At 65.3% G+C, this 10,054-nt stretch overlaps 1 protein-coding gene across 1 annotated transcript in view; it reads left to right on the top strand.

Moving 5' to 3' along the window:
• The first annotated feature begins 497 nt into the window (after positions 1-497).
• The window catches only part of tmem147 (transmembrane protein 147), an 11,670-nt gene continuing 2,113 nt past the window's right edge, over positions 498-10,054 (top strand). Inside the window, exons 1-4 of the mRNA XM_068018745.1 lie at positions 498-702; positions 3,110-3,179; positions 8,080-8,145; positions 9,888-10,024. Of these exons, the coding sequence (XP_067874846.1) occupies positions 626-702; positions 3,110-3,179; positions 8,080-8,145; positions 9,888-10,024 (350 nt within the window). The 5' untranslated portion in view covers positions 498-625. The remainder of the gene's footprint in view (positions 703-3,109; positions 3,180-8,079; positions 8,146-9,887; positions 10,025-10,054) is intronic.

Here is a 10,054-nt window from a genome sequence, read left to right as displayed (position 1 = left end):
TCAGAGGACACCGATTTAAGGCGATTGGTGAAAGAAGCAATGGCGGCTTGAGGGGGAGGGGGGGAGGGGGGATGTGGGAAAAGTTTTTTGGTCAGCGAGTGTTTGGGATGTGGAATGTGCTGTCTGAGAGTGTGGTGGAGGCACATTCGATGGCGGATTTCAAAAGGCAATTGGATAATGATGTGAAGAGTAAAGTTGTGCGGGGGCTACAGGGGAAAAGGCCCCAGTGGGACCAGCTGAGTTGCTCTGACAGAGAGGCAGCACGGACAGGACGGGCCGAGCGGCCTCCTCCTGTGCTGTGTGATACGGTAAGCCTGTGAGTGGCTGGGTGGGTGCCAATGGGGCAATGGCCTCCTTCCTCCTCCCCCCACCCCCCACCACCACCATCTCCTCCCTGGCCCTGGGGTTACCATGGTGACAAGGAGGGGGGGGGGAGGGGAATTGAGAGTGACGCAGGCGCAGAGGTGGCCGGAACCTTTCTCCCGACCCCGGGGGGGGGAAGAAGTGGAGGGACCGGCTTCCGGTGGGGCGGAAGCGGACGGCTCGGCGTCGTTTCCGGCTTCTCTCTCTCTCTCGTCTCCGGTGTGAAGTGGAGGCCTCGGGCCTTTCCTGCCCCGGCCGCGCCATGACCCTGTTCCACTTCGGCAACTGCTTCGCCCTGGCCTACTTCCCTTACTTCATCGCCTACAAGTGCACGGGGCTGTGAGTAGCAGCGCTGCCGCCATGAGCCAGCTCATTAGCATAACGTCCCTGACGTCAGCGCTCATTAAAATGCGCGTTCTCCACCACGCGCTAATTAGCATACGCTTTGTGACGTCACGCTGCTGATTAGCATAATGTTGTGTTTCGTCGCGGTCATTAGCATACCTTCAGTGACGTCGGGCCGCTGATTAGCATAACGCATGCATAATTAATGAGCCCCATGGACCGAGCTGAACCTGGGGAGGGGGTGCTTTTGGCCTCAGTACCATCGCCAATGGGGCTCCCCTGACTCACGGGACTCGGGGTCTCTCCCCCTCCGACCTCCCCTGACCGATGGGACTCGGGGTCCCCCCCCCCCCTCCCCGACCTCCCCTGACCAATGGGACTCGGGGTCCCCCCCCCCCTCCAACCTCCCCTGACCAATGGGACTCGGGGTCCCCCCCCCCTCCAACCTCCCCTGACCGATGGGACCCAGGGTCCCATCCGACCTCCCCTGACCAATGGGACTCTGGGTCCCCCCCCCCCTCCGACCTCCCCTGACCAATGGGACTCGGGGGTCCCCCCCCTCCGACCTCCCCTGACCAATGGGACTCGGGGTCCCCCCCCCCTCCAACCTCCCCTGACCGATGGGACCCAGGGTCCCATCCGACCTCCCCTGACCAATGGGACTCTGGGTCCCCCCCCCCCTCCGACCTCCCCTGACCAATGGGACTCGGGGGTCCCCCCCCTCCGACCTCCCCTGACCAATGGGACTCGGTGTCCCCCCCCCCCCCCTCCGACCTCCCCTGACCAATGGGACTCTGGGTCCCCCCCCCCTCCGACCTCCCCTGACCAATGGGACTCGGGGGTCCCCCCCCTCCGACCTCCCCTGACCAATGGGACTCGGTGTCCCCCCCCCCCCCTCCGACCTCCCCTGACCAATGGGACTCGGGGGTCCCCCCCCTCCGACCTCCCCTGACCAATGGGACTCGGTGTCCCCCCCCCCCCCTCCGACCTCCCCTGACCAATGGGACTCGGTGTCCCCCCCCCCCCCTCCGACCTCCCCTGACCGATGGGACTCGGGGGTCCCCCCCCCTCCAACCTCCCTCGACCGATGGGACTCGGGGTCCCCCCCCTCCGACCTCCCCTGACCAATGGCACGGGGTCCCCCCCCTCCGAACACCCCTGACCGATGGGACTCGGGGTCCCATCCGACCTCCCCTGACCGATGGGACTCTGGGTCCCCCCCCCCCTCCGACCTCCCCTGACCAATGGGACTCGGGGTCCCCCCCCTCCGACCTCCCCTGACCGATGGGACTCGGGGTCCCCCCCTTCCGACCTCCCCTGACCAATGGGACTCTGGGTCCCTCCGACCTCCCCTGACCAATGGGACTCTGGGTCCCTCCGACCTCCCCTGACCAATGGGACTCGGGGTCCCCACCCTCCGACCTCCCCTGACCAATGGGACTCGGGGTCTCTCCCCCTCCGACCTCCCCTGACTCACGGGACTCGGGGTCCCCCCCCCCCGCAACCTCCCCTGACTCATGGGACTCGGGGTCCGCCCTCCGACCACCCCTGACCAATGGGACTCGGGGTCCGCCCTCCGACCACCCCTGACCAATGGGACTCGGGGCCCCGCCCCCCTCCGACCTCCCCTGACCGATGGGACTCGGGGTCCCCCCCCCTCCGACCTCCCATGACCGATGGTACTCGGGGGTCCCCCCTCCCCCGACCAATGGGACTCGGGGTCCCCCTCCGACCGATGGGATTCAGTGATGGGCCTCAGTACCCTCCCTCTCCCCCTGACCGATGGGACTCGGGGTCCCCCTCAACCTCCCCTGACCGATGGGACTCAGGGTCCCCCTCAACCTCCCCTGACCGATGGGACTCAGGGTCCCCCTCCGACCGATGGGATTCAGTGATGGGCCTCAGTACCCTCCCTCTCCCCTACTCACCAATGGGATTCAGTGCCAAAGCTCTGCTCAGACCCCGTCTGCAGTCACTGTGTTCAGTTCTGGGTCCCCTGCCCCTCGGGACCAATATACTGTCCTCGGGGGCAGGGTGCAGTGCAGATTCACCAGAATGATCCCGGGGCTGAAAGGGTTAAATTACGAGGACGGGTTGTACAGACTGGGCTTGTATTCCCTCGAGTGATCGAATCGAGGGGGGTTTAAGATGATTAAAGGATTCGATCGGGTCGATAGAGAGAAACTATTTCCTCTGGTGGGGGGGGAGGGGGGGAGTCCAGAACAAGGGGGCAGAACCTTAAAATCAGAGCCAGGCCGTTCAGGGGTGATGTCAGGAAGCACTTCTTCACACGAAGGGGAGTGGGAATCTGGAACTCTCTCCCCTGGAAAGCTATCCACACTGGGTGGCCTCCTCCTGTTCCTGTATTGTTCTGTGATGTTGTACCTGTTCTCTCTTCTAGCTCAGAGTACAATGCCTTCTGGAGGTGTGTTCAGGCTGGTGCCACATATCTATTTGTACAGCTCTGTAAGGTAAGACCTCGAGCCCATTCCCCAGTCTTCCCAACCCAATAGGAGCTGCTGTAACGTACAGCCCTTCACCAGACAGTGAGAGTGTGTCACACCCAGACAGTGTGAGTGTGTCACACCCAGACAGTGAGAGTGTGAGTGTGTCACACCCAGACAGTGTGAGTGTGTCACACCCAGACAGTGTGAGTGTGTCACACCCAGACAGTGAGAGTGTGAGTGTGTCACACCCAGACAGTGTGAGTGTGTCACACCCGGACAGTGTGAGTGTGTCACACCCGGACAGTGTGAGTGTGTCACACCCAGACAGTGAGAGTGTGAGTGTGTCACACCCAGACAGTGAGAGTGTGAATGTGTCACACCCAGACAGTGAGAGTGTGAATGTGTCACACCCAGACAGTGAGAGTGTGAATGTGTCACACCCAGACAGTGAGAGTGTGAGTGTGTCACACCCAGACAGTGAGAGTGTGAGTGTGTCACAACCGGACAGTGAGAGTGTGAGTGTGTCACACCCAGACAGTGTGAGTGTGTCACACCCAGACAGTGTGAGTGTGTCACACCCAGACAGTGAGAGAGTGAGTGTGTCACAACCGGACAGTGAGAGAGTGAGTGTGTCGCACCCAGACAGTGAGAGAGTGAGTGTGTCGCACCCAGACAGTGAGAGAGTGAGTGTGTCACACCCAGACAGTGAGAGAGTGAGTGTGTCACAACCGGACGGTGAGAGAGTGAGTGTGTCACACCCGGACGGTGAGAGAGTGAGTGTGTCGCAACCGGACAGTGAGAGAGTGAGTGTGTCACACCCGGACGGTGAGAGAGTGAGTGTGTCAACCCCAGACAGTGAGGGTTTGAGCCTGTTACACCCGGACGGTGTGTGAGCGAGTGTGAGCCTGTCACACCTGGACAGAACGAGTGTGAGTGAGTGATTGAGGGTCTCGGGTGGGGTTTGTTTGGGGGTCTCAGGTTCATTGGGTGATGTGGAGTGACACTGATTGCCTTGTTTTTCTCCCTACCCCCTCCCTTCTCTCCCCCCCCCCTCCCTTCTCTCTCTCTCCCCCCCCCCTCCCTTCTCTCCCCCCCCCTCCTTCACCCCCCCCCCCTCCAACCCCCCCCACCAACCAACCCCCCCCCCACCTCCCTCCTCCCCCCCCCCTCCCTTCTCTCCCCCCCCCCCAACCCAACACTCCCCCCCCCCACCAACACACCCCCCCCCAACACCCCCCACCCACCAACCCCCCACCACCAAACAACCCCCCCCCCACCCAACAAACCCCCACCAAAAACCCCCCACAACACAACCCCCCCCACCAAACACAACCCCCCCCCCACCAACACCCCCCCCCCACCCTTCACACCCCCCCCCACCCAACCCTCCCCACCCCCCCCCCCCTCCCAACCCCCCCCCCCACCCCCCCCCCACCAACACCCCCCCCCCAACCCTCCCTCAACCCCCCCCCCCCACACACCCCCCCCCCCCCACACCCCCCCCCACCAACCCCCCCCCCCCCAACACCCCCCCCCCCCACCCACTCCACCCCCCCCCCCCCTCCCTTCTCACCCCCCCCCACCCCTCCCCCCCCCCCTCCCAACCACCCCCCCCCCCCTCACCCCCCCCCCCCCCTCACACCCCCCCCCCCCCCTTCACTCCCCCCCCCCCACCCAACCCACCCCCCCCCCCCCCCCTCCCTCCCACCCCCACCCCCCCCCTCCAACCCCCCCCCCCACCCATCACTCCCCCCCCCCCACCCATCTCCCCCCCCCCCCAACTCACCCCCCCCCCACCCCCCCCCCACACACACCCCCCCCCCCAACCCTCCCCCCCCCCACCCCACCCACCCCCCCCACCCAACCACCCCCCCCCCCTCCCTCACACCCCCCCCCCTCCCTCACCCCCCCCCCCCTCCCATCACTCCCCCCCCCCCACCCACCTCCCCCCCCCCCCCTCCCTCTCACCCCCCCCCCCACCCCCCCCCTCTCAACCCCCCCCCCCACACCCACCCCCCCCCCCTCCCTCCCCCCCCCCCCCCTCACCCCCCCCCCCCCCTCCCTTCACTCCCCCCCCCCCCACCCTCTCTCCCCCCCCCCCCCACCCCCTCCCTCTCACCCCCCCCACCCTCCCTCACCCCCCCCCCCCACCCTCCCTCACAACCCCCCCCCACCCTCACCACCCCCCCCCCTCCCTCCTCCCCCCCCCACACCCTCCCCCACCCCACACACCCCCCCACACACCCCCCCCCACCCTCACACCCCCCCCCCACCCTCCCCCCCCACACCCCCCCCCACACCACCCCCCCCCCCTCCTCCCCCCCCCCACACCCTCCCCCCCCCCTCCTCCACCCCCCCCCCCACCCCACACCCCCCTCCCCTCACACCTCCCCCCCCCCCACCACTCCCCCCCCCACCTCACACTCCCCCCCCCCACTCACTCCCCCCCCCCCTCACTCCTCCCCCCCCCCCACTCTCCTCCCCCCCCCCCTCTCTCCTCCCCCCCCCTCCCCTCTCTCCACCCCCCCCACCCCACTCTCCTCCCCCCCCCACCCCTCTCTCCTCCCCCCCCCACCCCTCTCTCCACCCCCCCCCACCCCTCTCCTCCCCCCCCCCCCCTCTCTCCTCCCCCCCACCCCCTCTCACCCCCCCCCCCTCCCTCACTCCTCCCCCCCCCCACCCCTCACCTCCCCCCCCCACCCACTCTCCTCCCCCCCCCACCCCCTCTCTCCTCCCCCCCCCCACCCTCACTCACCCCCCCCCTCCCCCTCACCTCCCCCCCACCCCCCTCCCCCCACCTCCCCCCCCCCCTCCCCTCCTCCACCCCCCCCTCCCCTCTCTCCCCCCCCCCACCCCACCTCCTCCTCCCCCCCCCCCCCCCCTCTCTCCTCCCCCCCCCCCTCCCCTCTCTCCTCCCCCCCCTCCCCCACCCCCACACCCCTCCCCCCCCTCCCCCTCCCCCCCTCTCTCCTCCCCCCCCCCTCCCCTCTCTCCTCCCCCCCCTCCCCCCCTCTCCTCCCCCCCCCCCCTCCCCTCTCTCCTCCCCCCCTCCCCACCCCCTCTCTCCTCCCCCCCCCCCTCCCCTCTCTCCTCCCCCCCCCCCCCTCCCCTCTCTCCTCCCCCCCTCCCCTCTCTCCTCCCCCCCCTCCCCTCTCTCCTCCCCCCCCTCCCCTCACTCCTCCCCCCCCTCCCCTCTCTCCTCCCCCCCCTCCCCTCTCTCCTCCCCCCCCTCCCCTCTCTCCTCCCCCCCCTCCCCTCTCTCCTCCCCCCCCTCCCCTCTCTCCTCCCCCCCCTCCCCTCTCTCCTCCCCCCCCTCCCCTCTCTCCTCCCCCCCCCTCCCCCTCTCCTCCCCCCCCCTCCCCTCTCTCCTCCCCCCCCCCCTCCCCTCTCTCTCCCCCCCCTCCCCTCTCTCCTCCCCCCCCTCCCCTCTCTCCTCCCCCCCCTCCCCTCTCTCCTCCCCCCCTCCCCTCTCTCCTCCCCCCCCTCCCCTCTCTCCTCCCCCCCCTCCCTCTCTCCTCCCCCCCCTCCCCTCTCTCCTCCCCCCCCCCTCTCTCCTCCCCCCCCTCCCCTCTCTCCTCCCCCCCTCCCCTCTCTCCTCCCCCCCTCCCCTCTCTCCTCCCCCCCTCCCCTCTCTCCTCCCCCCCCTACCCTCTCTCCTCCCCCCCCTACCCTCTCTCCTCCCCCCCTACCCTCTCTCCTCCCCCCCCTACCCTCTCTCCTCCCCCCCCTACCCTCTCTCCTCCCCCCCTACCCTCTCTCCTCCCCCCCCTACCCTCTCTCCTCCCCCCCCACCCTCTCTCCTCCCCCCCCACCCTCTCTCCTCCCCCCCTACCCTCTCTCCTCCCCCCCCTACCCTCTCTCCTCCCCCCCCTACCCTCTCTCCTCCCCCCCCCACCCTCTCTCCTCCCCCCCCCCACTCTCTCTCCTCCCCCCCTCCTCTCTCTCCTCCCCCCCTCCTCTCTCTCCTCCCCCCCTCCTCTCTCTCCTCCCCCCCTCCTCTCTCTCCTCCCCCCCTCCTCTCTCTCCTCCCCCCCTCCTCTCTCTCCTCCCCCCCTCTCTCTCTCTCCTCCCCTCCTCTCTCTCTCTCCTCCCCCCCTCTCTCTCTCTCCTCCCCCCCTCTCTCTCTCTCCTCCCCCCCTCTCTCTCTCTCCTCCCCCCCTCTCTCTCTCTCCTCCCCCCTCTCTCTCTCTCCTCCCCCCCTCTCTCTCTCTCCTCCCCCCTCTCTCTCTCTCCTCCCCCCCTCTCTCTCTCTCCTCCCCCCCTCTCTCTCTCTCCTCCCCCCCTCTCTCTCTCTCCTCCCCCCCTCTCTCTCTCTCCTCCCCCCCTCTCTCTCTCTCCTCCCCCCTCTCTCTCTCTCCCCCCCCACCCCTCTCTCTCTCTCCCCCCCCACCCCTCTCTCTCTCTCCCCCCCCACCCCTCTCTCTCTCTCCCCCCCCCACCCCTCTCTCTCTCTCCCCCCCCACCCCTCTCTCTCTCTCCCCCCCCACCCCTCTCTCTCTCTCCCCCCCCACCCCTCTCTCTCTCTCCCCCCCCACCCCTCTCTCTCTCTCCCCCCCCACCCCTCTCTCTCTCTCCCCCCCCACCCCTCTCTCTCTCTCCCCCCCCACCCCTCTCTCTCTCTCCCCCCCCCACCCCTCTCTCTCTCTCCCCCCCCCACCCCTCTCTCTCTCTCCCCCCCCACCCCTCTCTCTCTCTCCCCCCCCACCCCTCTCTCTCTCTCCCCCCCCACCCCTCTCTCTCTCTCCCCCCCCACCCCTCTCTCTCTCTCCCCCCCCCCACCCCTCTCTCTCTCTCCCCCCCACCCCTCTCTCTCTCTCCCCCCCCACCCCTCTCTCTCTCTCCCCCCCCACCCCTCTCTCTCTCTCCCCCCCCACCCCTCTCTCCCCCCCCCCCCTCCCCTCCTCCCTACCGCTCCCTCCTCCAGATGATGTTCCTCGCTACATTCTTCCCCACGTGGGATGCCTCTGTGGGTGTTTACGATTTCATTGGGGTGAGTTTATGATTGAGTTGCACCATCCAGTCTGTCAGCCGCCAAGACAGAGCCGGTTTAATATGATGTTATGATCTCCCCAACACACGAGCCCTGCCGAATTCTCAGGCCGCCAGTTCCAGATTGGATTGGTTGCCCATTTCAGGACATCCCGATTGGTGCCATTGGCTGCTCCTCTCAACTCATTGTTTGCAGCTTGGGGTTTCACTGCTTCCTCTGGAGTGTTTAATGTCTTTTCTCCGGTCATATCAGGTCACAACAACGTGCATTTATATAGCGACAGTAACATTGTAAAACATCCCAAGGTGCTTCACAGGAGCATAAATCAGACCAAATTTGACCCCGAGCCGCATCAGGAGATATTGGGGACCGGCGACCAAAAGCTCGGTCAGAGAGGTCGTTTTTTAAGGAGCGTCTTAAAGGAGGAGAGAGAGAGAGAGAGGCGGAGAGGTTTAGGGAGGGAATTCCGGAGCTTAGGGCCCCCAGGCAGCTGAAGGCACGGCCGCCAATGGTGGAGCGATTGGAATCGGGGGATGGGAGAGAGGACGGAATTGGAGGGAGTGCAGAAATCTCGGAGGGTTGCAGGGGCTGGAGGGGGTTACAGAGATAAGGAGGGTTGTAGGGACTGGAGGAGGGTACAGAGATAGGGAGGGTTGTAGGGGCTGGAGGAGATTACAGAGATAGGGAGGGTTGTAGGGGCTGGAGGAGGTTACAGAGATAGGGAGGGTTGCAGGGAGCTGGAGGAGGTTACAGAGATAGGGAGGGATGTCAGGGCTGGAGGAGGTTACAGAGAGGGAGGGTTGGTGGGGCTGGAGGAGGTTACAGAGATAGGGAGGATTGTTGGGGCTGGCGGAGGTTACAGAGATAGGGAGGGATGTCAGGGCTGGAGGAGGTTACAGAGATAAGGAGGATTGTCGAGACTGGAGGAGGGTACTGAGATAGGGAGGGTTGTAGGGACTGGAGGAGATTACAGAGATAGGGAGGGTTGTAGGAGCTGGAGGAGGTTACAGAGATAGGGAGGGTTGTAGGGAACTGGAGGAGGTTACAGAGATAGGGAGGGTTGTTGGGGCTGGAGGAGGTTACAGAGATTGGGAGGATTGTTGGGGCTGGAGGAGGTTACAGAGATAGGGAGGGTTGTTGGGGCTGGAGGAGGTTAGAGAGATAGGGAGGGTTGTAGGGGCTAAAGGAGGTTACAGAGAGGGGGTGATAGGGAGCAGAATCCTTGGCTTGTTTTCCCTCTTTGTAACAAAGGGACACTGAGACCAGCAACAGAAAAATCACCAGTAAAAGCTCAGTGGAGTGTTTGATGGGGACAGTGTAGAGGGAGCTTTACTCTGTATCTAACCCCTGTGCTGTACCTGTCCTGGGAGTGTTTGATGGGGGACAGTGTAGAGGGAGCTTTACTCTGTATCTAACCCCCGTGCTGTACCTGTCCTGGGAGTGTTTGATGGGACAGTGTAGAGGGAGTTTTACTCTGTATCTAACCCCCGTGCTGTACCTGTCCTGGGAGTGTTTGATGGGGACAGTGTAGAGGGAGTTTTACTCTGTATCTAACCCCCGTACTGTACCTGTCCTGTGAGTGTTTGATGGGGACAGTGTGGAGGGAGTTTTACTCTATCTATTTTGGGAGCTGTCGATTCTGATGGTCGGGTTTGGGTGATGAAATTAAATTTTGCTGCTTTCCCTGTAAAAAAAAAAAACTACTGTGAATAATAAATTGTTGTTTGGTTTTCTCTGTCCAGGAGTTTATGAAGTCGACAGTTGATTTGGCTGACCTGGTGGGGCTGCATCTTGTCATGTCGAAGAATGCGGGGAAAGGGGAATATAAGATCATGGTAGCAGCCATGGGCTGGTCGACTGCGGAGCTCATCATGTCCCGGTGAGGAGAAGCATCGAGAGCGGCAACACA

Source organism: Heterodontus francisci, chromosome 39 (assembly GCF_036365525.1).
Source record: "Heterodontus francisci isolate sHetFra1 chromosome 39, sHetFra1.hap1, whole genome shotgun sequence".
Classification (NCBI taxonomy): domain Eukaryota; kingdom Metazoa; phylum Chordata; class Chondrichthyes; order Heterodontiformes; family Heterodontidae; genus Heterodontus; species Heterodontus francisci.
Note: the sequence above shows the minus strand (reverse complement) of the source record. Positions and strands in the feature narration are given on the sequence as shown.